Source organism: Poecile atricapillus, chromosome 17 (genome assembly GCF_030490865.1).
Source record: "Poecile atricapillus isolate bPoeAtr1 chromosome 17, bPoeAtr1.hap1, whole genome shotgun sequence".
NCBI classification, from domain to species: Eukaryota; Metazoa; Chordata; class Aves; order Passeriformes; family Paridae; genus Poecile; species Poecile atricapillus.
The window spans coordinates 10,918,756-10,938,903 of record NC_081265.1 but is presented as its reverse complement, the minus strand read 5'-3'; the positions used below and the strand labels follow the sequence as shown (position 1 = coordinate 10,938,903).

Below are 20,148 nucleotides of genomic sequence, written 5' to 3'. Positions count from 1 at the left end.
GGAGCCAGCAGCAGGACAGCCTGGTTCCCACCTCCCAGAGCAGTGCTGGATGTGCTGTGTGGGCAGAGGGAAACGAGTGCCAAAGCCAGGTGAGAGCTGTGAAAGGCGACACCACCAGTGCAGGTGAGGGCCAGCCCTTGCCAAACTCACAGATCTGTCATAATACACACAAAGTCTGACAGAATTGCTCATTTCCTTCTCCAGACCAGCTCTCAGGATATAGCAGCATTGGATAAATCATTCACAGACAACACAAGAGTAGAAACAATATACCCAGGCAGAGAAACTGTATATAAATGGATCAGCTTTAATCAGTACTTATTGCTTGCTCTATTAATCCTGAAATCAAACCGGCATGTGTAATAAAATAATTATTCTCTTGGCCAGAAGCAAACATTTAATACTTCTTTTTCATTAGTTTTGAAATAGGTAACCCTTTCTCTCAGCTGTAGAAGGGTGTAAGAAGCTGTCAAAGGAAGAGACAGAGCTCAGTGAGGACGTTAATTCTGGTGCATGTCCCGAGGCCAGGCTGGCAGAGCCCCTGGGGAGCACACGAGGGCAAAGCTCTCCACTCTCACAGGCTGGGCTGAGTCCTGCTGCTGCTTAACTCCCATCCCTGGAGATCAATAACTCACCAATAACTATCCCTGGAGACCAATAACTATCCCTGGAGATCGATACCTCCCCCATGAGCTGAGCACTGACCCAGTGTCCAGCGATTCTGGGCAGCCCACAGCAGTCCTGCAGGGCTGTTGCTTCCCATCCTGTGAGAATCCAGGTGCAGTCATTCCCCAAGGCTATTCCTTGGAAACCATGGAGCATTTTCTCTCAGAAGGAGGGATCCCAAAGCAGGGGAGTGTTGCTGTTCTCCAGAGTGCCCCAGGATTTCGGTGTTTGGAGGCCTGGGATATCTGAGCTCAGGGAGATGGGCAGGGCAGCAGCACCAGTGTGTCCCCACGTGCAGATGCAGGAGAGGTGGCTCCATCCTACAGCTGCAGCTGCCTGAGTGCCAGAGGAAGGTGGGAAGAGTGGGATGAAATCCTCTTTTCCCACTGCAATCCTCCAGATCCCACAGAGCTCCTCAGCCGCACTCCAAGAAGAGCGGATGTCTGGTGGACGCTGCTTCAGCCTGCTGCTGTGGAGTGAATTCCCAGCTGTGGAGTTTCTTCCCAAGGATGGAGTTTATTCCCAGCACAGAAGGTCCCTGCACGTGGCAGGAGCCTCCCTTGAGCCCTGGTGCTCCCGTGGAGCAGCTGCTCCGGCGCGGTCGGGGTTAACCCGTGGGCCAGAGCGCGACCACGGCGATGGCGATGAGCAGCAGCACGATCACCACCAGCATCCCTGCAGGAGACACAACAAGGATTAGGCTGCTGCCTTTCTCATTTACACATGGGTTTCTGTGATTAAATTCCCCTGCTCCCAGCTGGGAAGGGTTTCCCCTGCCCACCGCTGCCAGGCCCTGAGCAGAGACCCAAACCCCAGGCTGGCAGAGCAGCTCCTTCTCCTCCTGACCCTTCAGATCAGTATTTTTCCAGCAGTGCCTGTGGGGTATCTTCCCACCCCAACATCTGCCATCAAGGGATGTTTAACTCACAGCCAGGCCAGTTGGGCTTTACTGGAATCCCTCTGTACCATCCCGCCAGGGCAAAGGATTAGTGAGGAGGAAATCCAAACTGCGCCAGGAAATTGTTTCCAACACAAAGTGCTCCTGCTTTCAGACAGAACTCTGTGCAGAGCTGGGCATTCAGGCATGGGGAAACAGGGATCCCACAGTGCTCTGCCCCACCTCTGCCCGTGGCTCCGTGTGCCCCATCCTGCCCCAAAACCCACTGGATCCCTGCAGAAGTTAATGACAAATGAGATTTTACAAGATGAGATCCTCTTCCCTTAACTCCCATTTCTCAGCAGGAACTCTCCCCTTTCTCTCCCATTTTTTAGAGGAAAGGGAGAAATGCTTCAGTGAGAACATTCTGGATCCACCTCTCAAACCACCCCCAATAAACAAACTCCTCACCCAGCTGGATCCCTGTGCTGGGCACTGGCATCACACCCATGGGCATTCCCCGGGCTTAAATGATCTTTTAATTAAGAGGCTTTTATTTGTGTTCAGTATCTGCTGCGTGCTGTCTCCCTGCCTGAGCTGAGGGAATACAGAGGGTTCCAAGAGCAGAAAATCTGTCCCTTCCTCTGCTCTGCTCACTGAGGACTATTACTCAACCACTTACAGTATTTACAAGTCCAGCTCATGCCAATTAAAAAAAGGATGTATTGAAATAAACTCCTCTTTCCAAGCTGGAAAAGGATATTAGACACTGTTTTTTGTAAATAGTGTCATGTTTTCTGTGCAGAAACTGTTCCTCTGCCAGGGGGCCAGGATTTGTTTTTTTTTTCCAGGGAAATAAGAGTTGCCACCAACAGTATTTTTTTCTCTAATGCTCAGCTGAAACCATTTGTGATCCCATCTAACCTTGTCCCCTGGCAGTGGGAGCCATTCCCTGTGTCCTGTCCCTCCATCCCTTGTCCCCAGTCCCCCTCCAGCTCTCCTGGAGCCCCTTCAGGCCCTGGAAGGGGCTCTGAGCTCTCCCTGGAGCCTTCTCTTCCCCAGACTGAACAGCCACAACTTTCTCACCCTTTCAGTCTCGTATTTTTTACACCTTAATACACATTATGGAGTTTTCAACAGAGCCAGAAGCAAATAATTTGCCTAAATAGGGAAGAAGTAAGATCTGATAAAGCTGCCACATTCCGATTCTCTGTTATGTTTTGCACTGGAGGGAGAAGTTTTAGAGGGTGCAAATCCTTCACACAGTTTCAGTGTAACAGAGTTTATGGACTGCAGCAATTAAGAGACAACCGAGATCAGCTGCTTGGAAAATACTCCATAGGTGTGAATTAGTAATGATACAGAGGGGACTTAATGGGGTGTAATTATTCTTTGACAAGTCCCAAGAAAAACTGCACATAAACCCCAAATTATTCCCCAGCAGGAAGAGGGGAAGGTGGGGGACTAATAAAGGATTGCTAATGGGCAATGCTGAGTGAGGGAACTGCAGGGCTCGGTCAGGGCACTGAGAGAGGGGACAGCAAAATGAAATAAACCTCCTTTCACTCCTGGAAAAAGACTGGCATTAAAAACCTGGAACCAAAAAGCCAAGTGCTGTCCTTGTCCCAGCTGAGGTGGGAGCAGCAGAGCTGCTGATCCAGGGACCCCAAACCAGGAGCACACACGTCTCAAAGCACCTCTTGCATGATACACACCAGATGTTACACACATTTCTTCCCCCCTGTACCACAGAACAGAAGATTAGAAGGATCTGAAGGTTTTAAACCTGGGTGTTTCACGTTCTTTCCCTGCAAAAGCTGTGGATAGGATCTGACAGGAATTCTGCATTCTGAGGTCCCTGCCTGCTCTGCCTTTTTCTGCTCAAATGCTATGAAATATAAATATTCCCCTTGACAAGCAGCCCTCAAAGAGAAGTTCAGGAATCAAAGCCATTCTTAAGTTAACAGGAGTCGGAAGAGAACAAAGAAAAGATTCTCGTGCAAAAGGAAACAGCGCCAGGAATGCAAATCCAAACTGCATCTCTCAGGGCAAGGTGGGAAGCAGAAACCTCTGTGCAATCACAGAGCAAACAGTTACAGCAGGCTGGAGTAAATGCCATGCTCCTGAAGCTCCCTCTGCTAAAGGCTCTGGGGCAGTGCTCCAGCTGCTGATCCAGCTGCTGATCCAGCTGCTGATCTGAGGAGCAGGGCAGGAATGCAGGGAGCACATTCCCAGTTCCATGGCAGGATGGGGATGTCCCCAGCATTCCTGGAACGCTGGCACTCAGTGACTCTGCAGGGGCTGATGTTACTGCTGAGCTCAGCTCATACCCCAGTCCCTGCCTCAGGGCCATTCAATGCTCCACATCTCACCAAACCTTTTCCAAATAAAAATCCCATTTCCCAATACAAGACAGAAAGAAAAGGTTAAATTGCATATAATTTAGGCTAATAGTGCTCTTTAGTCTGTCTCAGCTGCTCTGTCCAGCACTGAGAGCAGAGGAGCTGGGGTTCACAGAACACACCAGCCCAAGCCCCCAGGCCATTCCCTCTCCCCAGGATTTGGCAGCTCTCAGGGTTACTGGTTTGGGATTCTTCACAGACACCCTTCCCACTGATTTACTCTCCAGCCATCGACTTTCCAGCTTAGGTTCACACAGAAAAGCAAAACCCTGAGGTCCAAATCCACCTGGAGGGAATCCAGGAGAGGCATGTCCACCCCAGCTGGTACCTCAGTGACCAGGGCAGGGGTGAGGAGTGATGTCCCCTCTCCATGGGCACCTGGAGATTCCCTTCCAGCCTGGGAGCAGGCTGCTGGGGCAGCCCCTCCCCACAAGGAGCATCTCTCCTCTGGACAGGTTAGACCAATGTGATCCCATCCCCAAAGGCACCCTGGCTGGAGCCTTGGGAAGGGGCTGTCCTCGGTGAGCTGCATGGCTCCCTGGGCTCAGGATTCAGGATATTCAGAGAGCAAACACAGCCACGTGCTGGTTGGGTCCTGGGGACTGAAGTAAATGCTGATTTCAGCCCATAAAAAAAAAAAATCCAAGGCATGTGCATTTGTGTGTGTGTGTGGCCAAGTCCTGTGCCCTGGCTTCAGAAGCTGCAAGGTTTCATCCAAGCCCATTTCAACAATGTCCAGCTTGCATCTGGCAAATCCCACCCCAAAAATGAGATGTGCCCCTGGCAGTGCCCTGGCTCTGTGCCTGCAGAGGAGGTACAAGGAAGGCAGCCCTGCAACACCCTGAGCATCCCCCAGCACCCTGCCAGTGAATGTTTCTGGGAACAGCAGCTGTCCTTGGGGTTTTCCCTATCTTTCCTGCTGATTTGAGTGTAGTGTCATTCCCAGGTCCAACACTGGTGTCTTTTATAGATGATAAAATAATAATAAATAGCATGCTTGGACTTTAAAGAGCCTCTATAGCATTACATTATCTGGAAAAAGCAGCTTGGTTTAGGCCAAGGAAGTTATATTCCCATAGAACTGTCTATCCAGAAGTTTATGAATAAGTCTTCTTTTATAAGGACATGGAGCAGTAACTTATAAACACATAATCGTTGTTTTATAGGGCAGCAGAGAGGCAGGGCAAGGATGGGAGCTTCAGCAAGGAGCTGCAGAGGCCTGGCTGCTTTCCTCGAGGACTTCTATTTAATATCACAGTTTTAAAGAAACCAAATTTTATCTGCTGTTTCAGTAAGTTAATTTTAAGCCCGTGTTGCCAGATATATGGCAGAAACCCTGCCCAAATCCCTTCAAAGCCCTGCTTTTGGAGGCAGCAGAGAACCAGCCTGGAGGCTGGCTCTGAACCCTCTGCACATACCTAAAGCACTATTTTCACATGGCAAGCACCCCAAGAAATCCATCTTGCTGTCCTTTATGTTCCCTAAGAAAAGAGCCAAACACTTTCTCCCCCAAAAAGCCATAAAAATCCTTTCCCTCTAACATTTTCCCTGTGCAGGGTATTCAATTTGTGTTGCATTAAGAAGCACTTGAGCAGAAATCCCACGCTATTAAGCTGCCTTGTGTGTAAATACAGCCCCGATTCCTACACCTGCAGCACTGAACCCACCTCTCTGGAGGTTTTTCTTTATTAGTTTTGTGACAGCCAAACGTTTTCTTGGGCGAGAGGGCCGGGGAAACGCTCCTTCCCCGACACCCCCGCCTGCCCAGAGGAACCTGGCCCTTATTGCTTTTGACCTTCCTTTTCAACTGCTCTGCCTCGAGAAATTTAACACTACAATTGTACCTCTCAGCCCTGACATCAAAATCATTGGCAGTTCCCAGAGAAATCAAGACCAGGCTCGGCGAGCGGTTATTAAAGGCTCCAAATGTTCACGTGTTTCATTGGGTCTAGAGGAGGGAAAAAAAGACACCTCTCAAAAGAGCTGAGCTGGTTGGAAACAACAACTATTGCATTATTAATTCCTTATTTGGAAGAAAGAAAAGCACAGGTCATTCCTATGTAAGATGAAAATACTCTTGGTCCATGAGTTATTGCACATTTGGAGTTGTTCATGCGATGCCAGATTAACCTGAAGAAACGATTTATCTGAGGGAAAGGTGCAGACTTTGTTTATGTACATTAACTCCTCAGTCAACATTATTTCACAGGCTAGAAATTGCATTTTTGTGGGGTTTGGTCATCTCAGGTTGGAGGCAGGATTCCCTCTGGGGTGCACAGATGAGTTTGGTGCTAACACAAGCTTTGATCAGGACCTGGAGATCCCTCAGGTCACTGTCAGAAGGGGCTGTGGGCAAAGTGTGGCTGAAGCCAGCAGGATGAGAACCACCACTATCAGAAAACAAACATCACATGAGCCCCAGAAGCAGCATGGGGTGAGTTTATACCCAAATCTTTACAGATTTGGCAATCAATTAATCCCAAACTTCGGGTTCCAAACCCCATGTGCAGCCTGGCTGAGGGCAGGGAAGTGAGATAAGTGTTTCTCTTAACCCATTATTGTTATACCCCAATTTACTTCTTTTTTAATCTATTTTCACATTACAGATGCGTGCCAGGTAATGCCCTGAACTGCTTCCAAGCACAACTGCACCGAAATCCCAAATTCCTTCAAGGAGTGGCACAAACCCAACCTCACCAACAGCTCGGGGCTTTGGTCACAGCCTCCAGCTGCTGCTGCCATTCAGCACCCCTGATGCTCCATGGGAAGGTCATCTCCTGCCTTTGGAAGGCTCAGCTCCAATGGGCTGAGGGGCCACATTTCACTGTGTGGCTATGAAACAATTCCTGAGCCTCCTGCCCTGACAACCAGAAGTCAGGAAGGGCAGCTCAAAGGTAAGTTTCCTGTGGAAATTAGGAAATTTGAATTATTTTACCTTCTGAGCCACCAGAAGAGAAGCTCAGAGACATGCAAGACATTTGTGTGGAGCTGAAGACAAGGCAAGAGCACAGAAAGAACTAAACTGTCACAAGTTTTAACTTTCAGAGAAGTCTGTGGGAAAGGGAACACTTTGAGCTAAATTTGTATCTCCTTTAAATAGCAGCAGGTAGCTGGGAGAGGACAATGGTGGAGAAATGGTTCATGTACCTCTGAGACAATGGCTGAACCAGAGAGCTTTAAAGCAATCCACACCTGAACACCTTCTGCAAAAATACTGGCTAATAAAATCATTTCCTGGACTCACCATCATGAAGAGCAGGCAACAGCTTCTCCAGGTGACTCCCCATCCCCAAAACCCCAGATCAACCCAAAACTGGCAACCTCAACCCATCTCTGCCTGTTCTGAGGGGTGGGCAGAGCTGTGCAGATCACCCAGCCCCCAACAAGCCCCAAACTGGAAACATCCTCATGGTTTTTCCTTCTGTTCTTCTGGAGTGACTTCACAGACTTTCCTTGTTTGGCCCCACACCATCATCAGACTCTTTCCAGCCCCAAAGGTCATCGGCAGATGTGGTTACTGGATTTCTTTGCATGTGGCTTATTTTTCTTCCCCTTTTATTTAATTAAACAAGCACACACACACACAGTTTCCAACTGTCCTTCCTCCAAACTCTCGGGCATCCTTTCCCTTACATCAGGGACACCAAGGAGCAGGAGCAGGAGCAGGAGCAGGAGCAGGAGCAGGAGCAGATGAGGAATACTCAGCATTTCTGAGCAGCAGAGCTACAGCTCAGAATGGGACCTGGGAAAGTTTCACACACCTCAAGGTGCACTGAAAGTTTCCCAGGAGAAAGGAAATGAAACAGCTCAAACAAGAGCACAGAGGTTCTAAAAATCCCTTGTTTCATATGAGGGTCACTCAGTTCACTCACGTGAGCCCAAAGGTGTCACCTGAACCCTTTTGCTCTGGAAAAACCAGCAGGAAGGGTGAGAAGGCACAGGTTTAACTGGGACATCCCCATCTCCAACAGAAGCTATCTCCCCATGCCGTAACAAGGAGGAACAGAAGGGTTTGCCATGAAGTGTGCCGTGAACCCTCAGGAGCTGTGGTGGGGACCAGGGTGTGCAGGACAGCCAGGGAAAGCTCTCCCAGCCAGAACAAAATACCTCAGGAAATCCAAGGGTTTCTAATGGAAAATCCAACCAGGTGGGACCTTCTGCAGCACAAGTCACAGGTCACTGACGAGACTCCAAATGTGGGAGATTCACCAGCCCTGGCTGCAAGGAGCCACCAGCCTGAGCCAAGTTAAATCCCAGAGATGGGGCAGTGTCCTGAGGACTGGTGTTCCTCCCAGATATGTGCCTCCATGGAGCTTCTCCAGCTCAGCTTCCCTGCCCAGCCCCAGCTCCTGCAGGGGATGCAGAAGCCCAGCCCAGCTGGCAAACTCCAAAGGGTTTTCCTGAAAGGAAGGGTCACAGCCCAGCTCTGCTACCTGCAGCAGGCTGGGAACAGGCAGAAGCTGTGACAGATGATCTCAGCAGGGGACTGGTGTCCCTGGACCACTTTCTCCAGTAAAAACAAATGGGCAAAGAAAAATAATCAAATGAAAGGCCAGCTCTGCTGGCCTGGCACAGAAGGGACATCTGCCCACGTCCATCTGCCACCAACCCCACAGCCTGGCTTTGTTTCTGGTGGGGTCACTTTCCTGCCATTGTAGCTGCCTGAACTGCCTCACCAGGACACCAGGGCCAGACAGGGAAAAGGTGGGAACGTGGGGAGAAGGAGCAGGCCACCACCAGCCCTGCTCAGATGCATCACTAAATTGTCCCATCAGGCTCTTAAATCACTTGAGAAAGGATTATCTTTTGCCTCTGCCTTTGTTTTCCACTCTGGCAAATGCTGGGATTGCTCCCTCCCTACTTACATGGATGCATTACAGCACCAAAATGCTTCCAAACTGTTTCAAGCATCACATGAAAAAAAGAAACAAGAAATAAAAATAATCATGGCTCAGTCCAATGAGTGGAACAACAACAGCAACAACCTCCCGGTTTTGCTGATCCTTCTAAACCCACAAAGACAACCTCCCCAGCAAGGCACTGACCAAGAAGAGCCTGCAGCACAAAAACAGATCATATTGTGTTCATATAATCATTTAAGGTCAGATTAAGTGCTCTTGAAGGCTGCTCCATGTGTCTCCGATTTTCCAAAGTGCCCTGCTCGCCCAGGAATTGGAGGAACTTTTGAAAATGGGCTGCTGGCTCCCAAGTGCCCAGGATGTCTGACTGAGTGGTCAGGAGGGCTGAGATTTCCATACAAATTGCAAAGCTCCTAAATGGCTTCCTCAGCACAGGGCCGGGGGTGGAAACGGGAGAATATTTAATGATTAGTTCCTTATGGCTCCCACATTCTTGAAGCATATTTCTTGCAGTCCCTGGAACACTCCTGCATTCTTGATTGCAAAATGGCAATAAGTGATTTCCTTTAAAAGCCTTGTCTTTTATTGGAATACTAAAAATACCCCACTAGCCCCACTGCACTGCACTCTCTCTCTTTCCTGGACAGGCCCCATCACCCCTGATGTATTCTATTTTGAAGACAGCAATAAACATTTCAGCATGGGCCGTTCAATCCACTTCATAATAGATCTTGCATTTCCAGTGGAGCCCTTCTAGCACCATAAATCATCTTTACACAGACTTAAGTATGAGAAACTCCAGCTCAAAACCAGCACGGACATTTTCTTTTTTTCTCTTTAGAAATTAAGAATGGGCACAAAACAGTCAAGAATTAAATGTGTGACAACTTCAAACATGAAGCCACAGGGCTGAGCCTGTAAAGCAGGGCTGCTGCAATGGTCAGAGCCACACTCTGCACTGCTGCTCCAGCCAATCCATTTGACACAAACCTACCTTGGTGGGGTGAAGTTCAGAAAAAATCCCCTGCACATCCACTCCATCTGAACAAACACGGCTCTCAGATCTGGGAGACTCTGGCTGCTGCTGATTTTAAAAGCCACAGATGAAGATTAATGACACTGCACGCCTGAACTGCTTCCACACACCCAAAACTCCTTTTGTTTTTCCAGTCCATACGGACTGGAAGCCCAAACTGTTCACCCCTCTGCTCATGATGTCTATCTCCATCTGCTACAGACCTTGGAGAACAGCTCAGAGAGAATTCCAGGTAATTTCCTCCAGCAAGGAGGCTCCTGCCTGAGCCAGGATTGATGTCCTGCCTGAGCCGAGGGGCTGTTCCAGGAGCAGCAGCTGAGTGACCGCCACCAAGAGCTGTGACAGGAGCAGCCAGCCCCGCTCTGCTTCCACCATCAGAGCCTGTGTGTCTCCAGGAGCCAGCAGGGATGGAATTCCGAGTCTCCAGAGCAGGGTGCCCGGCCCAGCAGTGGATGGGGTCCCCAGAAAGGGGAGGTTTGGCTGCACGAGGTGCCCGAGTGGCTCTGAGCCGCTCCCCCACCACAGCCACTCCTCTGCACACCAAGGGGCTCTGCTGGGACCCTGACTCAAAGCTGCTGCTCTCACCTTCCCTCTGCTCCTGCCCTTTTTCTCCAGCCCCTCAGCCACAGGCTGGTCCCCACGGGATGAAATACGAGCTGCAGCCTTCCCCTGAGCACAGCCCAGCTCAGGTGGGACGTGGATACTGCTCCACAGTCCCAGAGGAAAGGGAACCTGACTCTGGGGCTGTGGCTGGACAATCCTCGCTGCTGCCACACGGATGGCAACTCCCTGCTCCATCCAGCCTTTGCTGGCCATCAGCTTCCCTTTCTTGGGTGAATCTCACATCTCTGAGCCCTTCCCCACCTGCAGCCAGGCTCAAACAGCAGGGTCTGCTGCATCTGGCAGGAATTTCCCAGGCAGGCTGACAGACCTCTGCAGAAACTGGGCAGAAAGTGTTTGTCTGAAGTGGTATTGGTGTTAAAATCAGTGAAGTTTCACCTAAATGTTTACAGAGCCACAAGAGAAGATGGCAAGGTTTTTTTTTCAAGCGCTTATTTTCAGTTGACTCATTCCATGAATTTTTTCTGGGTGGATCTCCTACTCCAACAGCAGGATCTGGTGACCACAGCAAGGCCATGCTCTGCAGAAAGACACCTGGAGCCTCACTTATAAAAATATCCAGAGGAAATGCATCACAGAAGGTTCTAGCACAACTTAATGCTCCAAGCAAGGTCAGGTTGGGAAGCTCGATGATCCTGGTGGATCCCCTCCAACCTGGGATATTCCAGGATTCCGCAATTCTGGGACCATGCTTGGGTTTCTCAAGGCTTTGTAAGCCTGAGCCTTGGAAACCCTTCAGGACATGGAGCTGTTGAGGGATCTGGATTCCCTGGATGAAGCCCAACCAAAGATGTGCCCATTGTCCCCAGCAGCTCTCAGGAAGGCACTTCCCAACCCACCAAAGCTGCTTTGGGAGGCCCAGCACAGCAGGGACAAAATGCTGCAGGGGGAAAGTGCTTTTCACCTCAAACACAACCCTGAGTGAAGGGAAAAAACCTTGGCATCTTCCTGGCTGGATCTTTCAACATTCAGGTGAAACTTCCTTGGTTTTAACATTGGTCCCACTTTGGATTAAGAGTGTTTCACCCCAGCTTCTGCAGGGGTGTAGCAGCAGAGAATAGCAGAGAATTCTTGACACAGATACAGCTTTTTTTTCTTGAGAATTGTGTTTTCACAACTCAAAGAACAATCCTGCTTTTAGAAACTTGCTCAACCTTTGGCAATGCAGCCTAATCAGCAGAGAAAACTGCAGAAACTAGCAAGCAAATACTCCTTATTAATACCATTTACAGCTGCTAACAACTAAAAGAACCTTCTAAAAATGCCAAGGGAAACAGGGTGGGTGAAACAATCCCTTACAAACAACTGAGCCAATATACACAAGAATTGTGATAAGAAATTAGGTTTGACTTGCACAATCACTTTAAAAAGTTTTTGGAAAATGGAGTTTGAGGAGCAGGAAGCTGATAAAATAACAGAGTTCAGTAGCAATGCGAAAATTTCATAATTTCATGCCGATGAAGCAGGGAATTCAATCCTTGCTGAATTCTTGACATCATTTAGATGTTAACAGAAGTTTCTTCTCCAAAAAAAGAAGGCAAAGCATCTCTTAAAGCCCACACACAGATCTCTGACTCCTAAATGCAGAGTACTACACAGAACTATTTTGGTTTTGGACGACTGCATTGTCTCATGTGTCAGGATGACTATTTGATTTTCTTTTATTTTTTAATTTCAGCCTCGAGCAGAGCCAAACCTGCACAATTTATGCACGTGCAGTGCAAGAGGTCCCCTCTCATTTTATGTCCAAAAATAAAAAAAAAAAAATAGAAGAAGAGAAAGGAGGAGGGGAAAACCACAGCACAATTTCATCTCTGTACCTTCCTAAAACCTGAGAAGTTTGTGAGCTCTTAGCTCCAGTTCCCTGCTTTTGCCTTCCCACATGGCAGCTCCAAGCTGCCCCAGCAGCTGCACGGCAAAAACCTTTGAAGGAAATGGGGAAATTACTGCTCTGGGAACAACGTGCTGGGGACCCCCTGGCCAGGGTGCCAAGAGAGGGCTGGCCTGGGTTGGTAACAGTGCTGTGTCCCCATGTCCCCATGTCCCCATGTCCCCATGTCCCTCTGTCCCTGCGTCCATGCCATGGGCACAGCTCTGTGCCCCCACTCCCAGTGGGGATTTCTGCTCCACAAACCCAGGAGTGCTGTGGGAGAATCTGCAGAGAGCAGGATGGTTTGGAAAACCCTCTCTGGTACCCAGTGAAGTTGCTGATGTCCCATCCCTGGCAGTGCCCAAGGCCAGGCTGGACACGGGCTGGGAGCAGCCTGGGGCAGGGGAAGGTGTCCCTGCCATGGCAGGGGTGGCACTGGATGGGCTTTAAGGTCCTTCCCAGCCCAAAGCACCCCAGGATTCTATATTTTGCATCATATTTTCCTTTTGGAGAACATTTCCCTTTTTCAGCTCCTTAAGGTTATTGCCAGATATGTGTGGGGCTTGACAGATAAAAAAAAGATAAATATATAAAGTTATGGGGAAAAAAAAAAAATCTGTGTAAGGATTGGAGCCTGTTGTCAAACAAACAACCAGCACAAAAATACTTGGGAGCCATAAGCTGCCTGATTTACTAATTACTTTTTTTTTTTTTTCCTGGAGTCTAATCCTACAGTTAAATCTACAGAGGTTTTCCCCTCACACTTCCAGGGGGAGAAGAAACCCTCCAGCAAAGAGACACATAAATCTCCCTGGATCATTTGTCTGAATCCTACTCCTGCCCAAACACGGGATGCTCCATATGCTTTTGCAATACCTCTGTTTTGATAGAATTACCAGCACTGTCCCTTATTAATCATATTGCCACTACAAGTCCCTCTGGAGTGTTTGCTTATCCCAGACTTTCCAAACTCTTCCAGTTTCCTCTTCATTTATTAAAAGCTCGCTGAAGATGACCACAGTGAAAGCAAACCCCTGCTACTACAGAATAGAAGGGGAAATAAGGAGGGAGAGAGGGAAAATCACCTTTAACCGTGACTTTTCCTCTATTCCCAGAAGAACCTCCCCCAAAACACCGCTTTCACTCTGTTCCCCTGACTGTGGAGTCGTGGCTATTTAAGGTAGCATTAAGATTCATGGAACACTTTCCTGGATGTTACTATTTGAGCCGGGATCATTGGAAGAAATTTGGTATTGGCTCAACCCTCCAGTGCCCCGAAATCAATGAGCTCCAGCCTGTAAAGTGTTCTTAGAGCCAGGCTGAAGTGCTTTGCTGGCCGGGGAACAAAGCCCTTGGCACCCCGCGGGACTGAACCCTGCTGAGGTGCAAGGCGTTTCCAAACACTCCCAATTAACTAAAAGAATCCACAATTAGGGAAGCGGCGGTCCCGGGGCTGACAGAAGAAAGGGAATGTTCAGCTCCACAGTCCCGGCACGGGAGCGCGGAGAGCGGCCAAGGCCCGGCGGGGGATGGAGAGCAGGAGCGCTCCTGGGGCTCCCGGGAATGCCGCTGGAATCCCGGCCTTCCTCAGCTTCAGGGCTGGGGACAGGGAACCGGCCTGAGCTCAGCTCCAGGGCTGGGGACAGGGAACCGGCCTGAGCTCAGCTCCAGGGCCTGGGGACAGGGAACCGGCCTGAGCTCAGCTCCAGGGCTGGGGACAGGGAGCCGGCCTGAGCTCAGCTCCAGGGCTGGGGACAGGGAACTGTCCTGAGCTCAGCTCCAGCCCCATCTCTGCTCCCGGGAATGCCGCTGGAATCCCGGCCTTCCTCAGCTCCAGGGCTGGGGACAGGGAACTGTCCTGAGCTCAGCTCCAGGGCTGGGGACAGGGAACCGGCCTGAGCTCAGCTCCAGGCCCTGCTCTGCTCCCAGGACGGAGTGGACATGGCTGCAGGAAGGTTCTGGACCTTCATTTCTATTCCATCTCCTATCCCAGACCTGAGGATGGGCTCCAAAGGAAAGGGGATGGTGCAGAGAAAATGCTGCCTATGAAAGCTTCCCTCCGACTCCACGTGGGCTCTGCTCGGGAAGATCCCCATTTATCCCCCAGACTTCACATTGTTTTGAGGACTCTGTTGTCTGCAAAGCATTAACTCAAACCAAGTGATACAATTCTGCTAAAATTACACTCCTAAGCCAACTACGTCTTTCTGAGTCACAAAACAAATATGCCTTTCCATGCACTTTTGGAATTGCAACATGGATTTCATTCTGATTTTCTCCCAGCTCATACAGAGTTTACAGAAATGATTTTTCATGCTTATGTTTCCTCATAAAACCCACAGTTCTGTGCTAACAAAAGCTGGGCTCATCCAGGTGTGGGGCAGCAGGGAGGCTCCAGCCTCCAGCCGTGCTCAGGTGGACTCCACCTGGACGCAGCCATTCCCAGTGGGAACTGAAGGCTATGGAGGGAACTGGAGAACTCTCCTAGACAGAGAACTCTGCATGGGCTTTTCCACCTCTGCTCCAAGGCTGCTTCCCGGGAGTCCCAGAGCAGTGGGAGGGAATGGGTTTATTCCAACGGGGCTCTGAGCTCACCTGGGGGGCTCTCACCTGTCCAGCACAAGGGCAGAAGCAACAGCCCTGGATCCCTGGAGGTGGCCAAGGCCAGGCTGGACAGCGTTGGAGCACCCTGGGATGGTCCCTGCTCATGGCAGGAGTGGAACAGGGAGATCTTCAAGCTTCCTTCCAACCCAAACCAGTCTGTGGTTCTGCGATCTGTGAAATCCAAACTAGGCTGGAAAGCGGAAAAATCAAACCAGCTCAATTTCAAGAAGATGGAGCAGAACCCCAACATCTGCACCCATCTCTGAGCCACCAAAGGGAAAAGTGCCAGGAGTCCTGGTGTCACCCTGCCAGGAGTCCTGGTGTCACCCTGCCAGGGCTGTGTGTGAATGACTCTCAAGTCATCCTAAAAGAATGTTTTTTTTAAGGTTTCATCAACTCCTGCCTTGATCACTTCAAAAGCTCCACGCTGCACACGCAGCAATGCAGCAGGAATAAAGTCATCTGCAAATGGTTAATGAAATGCACGTTAGGTGCAAACCACTGGGACTGCAGGGAGGTGCCTGGCAGGGTTTGATTTCAAGCAAGCCACAGAACATGACAGTAATTTAAATAAAACCTGTACAGTTTATCCAGTGCTTCAGCCTCTCTTTCTGCCTCTGCTCCCATCCAAGCCAGCACAGGCTGACCATGTATCACAGAGCCCATCTCCAAGCAGGAATTTTACTCACAATGTTTGATTTTAGGAGGAGGCAAATTAAAAACAGAGATGAAGGGAAGCTTATCCTTTTATTTTTAGCACAATCAAGGTTTGGTGGGAGGGAATCCTAATACAATTTAAAAGGCAACACTTCTAATGGAGCATCCTTAATTTTAAAATGAAGAAGTGGATGCAGTGATTAGTTTCTGCCTGCTAGCAGCTTTTTTCTTTTTCTGTTTTTTTTTTTTTTTTTGTTATTTTGATATTGTTCACTGTGGTTTTCATGGCTTTGAGAGGAAGTTTTTAGCAGAACCAGCTGCCAAGAACATCCCCCAGTTAGCTGCTTTGGTCATCAGTCAGTAGCTGCCATTAACACAGCCGTTTCTATCTGCAAATCCAATAATTCTAGAGCTACCAAATATCATTTTCCCTCAAGATTAGTTTTGGTGGAGAAAAACATCCTTTGGAAGGTGAACAATTTCTTCTTCTTTTTTTTTTTTTTTTTTTTTTTTTTAGTATTTTAGCTATCAAACCACATGGAGCAGCCTGGAATAGAGCTGCCCATCAAAGCCCTGCTCCTCAGCCAGCCTGCTGGTGAACATGGGAAACCACCAACTCCAGCTGCTCCAATTAACTCCCAGCATCTTCCTCAGAGCCCAGACAATCCCGGGCTACTTGTCATGCAAACAACCTGGGAGCTTCATTCTCCTGGCAAGGCAAGAGGAGGGCTAAATGACTGAGTTAAGTAGATTACTGGGGAAGGAGTCACACTCAGCAGCTTTATGAGATGATTAGACCCTGGGAAATTCACACCCCAAATCCCCCGGCCCTGATAGTGCACATTCATTCCCAGCTCCAGGATCCACCGCAATCAGGAACCTTCCCTGGCAGCATTAAATATTCATTTAGCTGTTCCCCCTGCCAAAAGGAAGATGATGTTAACATTTTTACAGGGGAAGGAGCTGCAGCAGCATTCAGCAAGGCAGTTCATGCTAAAACACCTATTTTTCAGAAAATCCTCAGCGTTTTTGGAGCAAGACTAGCACCAGCAGTGTCACCCAGAGCAGTGATAAGAGCCCCCATGGGCACCTGGGACTGCACAGCAGGGCAGCAATTATCTGTCCTGAGCACTGAACAAACCCAGCACAGCACAGCAGCCCCTGCAGTCCAAAATGGAGGAAATAATCCCATTTGTGGCAGGAGAGCCAGTGCTGGGCACGGGCTGTGCTTCTGTGGCACCCCAGTTAGGGCCTGGCACCCATGGAGATGGGTGATGCCTCTCTCTGCACTCACTGTGACCTGACAGAGCACAGGGACTGCAGGATTCATTGCCTGGAATAATGGGAGAACTGGCAGCAACCCTGACTTTTTGCCAACTCATGGTACCATGAGGAGCAACAGGTTCTGGGAGAGGCTGTTCCACAGACAGGGCTTTGTAACACTTCAGGTTACAAAAGACTCCAAGTTTAACAGGAGTCTATACAGCATTATTCAGCAACGTTCCATTATCTGAAGAATTACAAACCTCCCATTCTCTGGATCTATATAAAGCAAAGGGCATAACCCCCTCACGCTGGAGAAGGTGAGTGTGCCGAGAGCTCTCCCTCCTACCCGTGGTATTTTTATCAGAAATGTCTTTAAAAATACCTCTCAAAGAAAGTGTCTTATGCAAGAAGTTAGACAGCTGAGGACTCCTGAAGTGCAGTCTAGTTCCATCAAAAGAAACTCCACCACTAGGGATGGTTTCACCCCTGGTACCTAAAAGAATAAATTGCACAAAGCCAGTGAGAGAAGGGCTCATCTGCCTGGAAGCTGCATGGTGGGACAGCTCTGAAGAGGAAAGTGCAAGGCTAAGCACTCCTGCTGAGAGAGCTGAACTTATTCAGCCTGGAGAAGGCTCCAGGGAGACCTTCTGCTGCATAAAGAGGCTCCAAGAGAGCTGGAGAGAGACTTGGGACAAGGGATGGAGTGGCAGGATAGGGGAGTGGCCTTAAGATGAAGGAGAGTAGGGTTGGATGGGATATTGGGCAGGAATTGTTCCCTGGCAGGGTGGGCAGGCCCTGGCACAGGGTGCCCAGAGCAGCTGGGGCTGCCCCTGGATCCCTGGCAGTGCCCAAGGCCAGGCTGGTTGGGGCTGGAGCAGCCTGGGACAGGGGAAGGTGTCCCTGCCATGGCAGGGGTGGCACTGGATGGGATTTGAGGTCCCTTTTTCAGTCCAAACCCTTCTGTGATGCTCTAAAGACCCAAGAGCAGAAATAACATTTCCTGCCTCCTTGATCCCTGTTTCTTTCTCAACTAATGCTGAATGAAGGCATGAAGAGGGGATGGGGTCCCCCCACTATCTGGGGGTCTCAGGTGAACCCACAGCTGAGCAGAGCCCAGCCAAACCCAGCCTCAGCTCAGGCTGGGCTCTGTGTGCCCCGTGCCAAACCAAGCAGGAAGCAGACGACTGGAACTTGTCTGCTGTAAAACTTCAGTCATATCCCATAAAAATACCTGAGTGCCCACCTACAGACACCATTCCCTGCTGGAGCTGCCACCTCAACTTCCAGGCCAGTTAACACCTAAATACTCCCCAGTTCCACGTCCTCTGATGACTTAAACATGTCCTTACTGCCAGAACTGCCAGGACAAAAGACGGCCACCAAAAAGCCACCAGCATGACTTTGATCTTCATTCACACAGCAGCAAAGGAGAATCAGTTCTGCCTTTCCTTCCTGGGAAGATGATCTCCAGTGCTCCTCTGGCAGCCAAAACACAGCATGGATTTTGTAAGGTGAGCAAGCCTGGCATAATGGAATCCCAGAACAGTGTGGGTTGGAAGGGATGACAAAGATTGTTCAGTTCCAGCTCCCCTGCCATGGCAGGGACACCTTCCACTGTCCCAGGCTGCTCCAAGCCCTGTCCAACCTGGCATCGAGGGGCAGCCACAGCTGCTCTGAGCACCCTTCTCAGGCCCTCCCCACCCAGGATCTTGAGCAGTTGCAACTGAGAGCTGTACCTGAACTCAGCTTCTCATCACTGGGCAGGGCTAGTTGATCCAAACACCAGATATTCCCATCCAAGAGAGATTCTCTGTTAACCACTAGAATTCACACACAGATATGCTGTGAATGCTCCAAAAAGGACAGAGGAACTCAAGGGAGGACTGAGCTTATCCTGCATTCATGGGCACAGCTGCATCCAGAACCAGAACAAACAGCATCTCCCAAATACCAAAGGTGATGGCAAACAATTAAACCACTTAATGATGGAAGTGGCTCAGAGGACACAGCAAAGCAGCCAAGGAAATGTTAACAATGCTGCCATTACCACCATAACCAGTAAAGTAGAAACAGTGACACTGGGAAAGGAAATGAAGGAATTCTAATTCCAGCAAAGGACTGAGGTGCAGTGAGGAGTCTGGAGAGCCACTTCTCCCCCACATCCCCATCCAGACCTGCAGGTCGAACAACAACTGGAGCTTTAAGCCTCTAACCAATTCCCAAGGGATCCGAGTGTCTTGTCCAAACACAGCGTGCCAAATGGAGTGTTTCTAGGTCTGAAAACACAGAATGCACAATTCACAGGAAGAAAACCCATCATCTCATCTCAGGAAACTGGGAATGTTCCTGTTTATGGCACTGCCTTGCTCCATGTTGTAAAATACCCAGCATGAATCATTTGGCACTGCTGCTGTTTTTCTAGAAGGCCTAATCATGGGGCTTTTTCCCCTCACTTTTGAATCTTTAATTCAATATCAAGGTGGGAAATGAATATTTTTTGCATTTTACTTAAATGCCAGAAAAACATTTGCTGCTTTTCTATCAGGAATGAGTCACTTTGGCTCCAATAAGGTGCTTTTCCAAAGCTTTTTAACAGCACTGTCACCTTGCTAATGCTCTAGAGCTAAACACAAAACATTGCCTGCTGGGATCCTCCACTTTATAAACACTGCAGTAGAACCAACACATCCAGTCCTGCAGGAGCTGGAAACTCCAGAGCTAAATAAAATCCCCAAGGCCAGGGAGAAGCATTAAAGCCAGGAATACCTCCACTTCTGGAGAGGTTATACTTTCCAAACTCCTTGAATTTGATAGATTTGGGACAGTTTTGCAAATATGCCTGTGATGTTCAAAACGTACCCCTCATGACACATGTTGTGCTGTGTAAACCACTTGTCTTCTCTCACAGGTAACCAGAAACAAGCAGCCAAGGGGTAAACACCAGCAAAACTGCAAATTTCATCTGCCCTCAAACATCCCTGCCCATGCTGGAGCAGAGGGAAGGGCAGGAGGAAGCAGCTCCACCTGCACACAGGGACCCACCTCACAGGACAGATGCAATGTCTGAGTTACAGCCACAACCCTGGAGCTCCTCAGCTGAGGCTTCAAAACAGGCTGACAGAGATTAGGGGTGGGTGAGCCATGTCCCCACCCTGCTCTGCTCATCTTCCACCCCTAACACCAGCTGGCCTTTCTGGGAGCCCTCCCCAGCTCCCTCCTCCAAGCCTGGCCCACTGGGTGCGCTCCCACACGTGGAAAGAATTCCTTATCCTCATCACCCATCACCAACT

At 49.4% G+C, this 20,148-nt stretch overlaps 1 protein-coding gene across 1 annotated transcript in view; it reads right to left on the bottom strand.

Annotated features, from left to right (window-relative positions):
* Positions 1-287: 287 nt before the first annotated feature.
* Positions 288-20,148, bottom strand: part of STX8 (syntaxin 8) — an 86,567-nt gene continuing 66,706 nt past the window's right edge. The window contains exon 8 of the mRNA XM_058852139.1: positions 288-1,341. Within this exon, the coding sequence (XP_058708122.1) occupies positions 1,274-1,341 (68 nt within the window). The 3' untranslated portion in view covers positions 288-1,273. The remainder of the gene's footprint in view (positions 1,342-20,148) is intronic.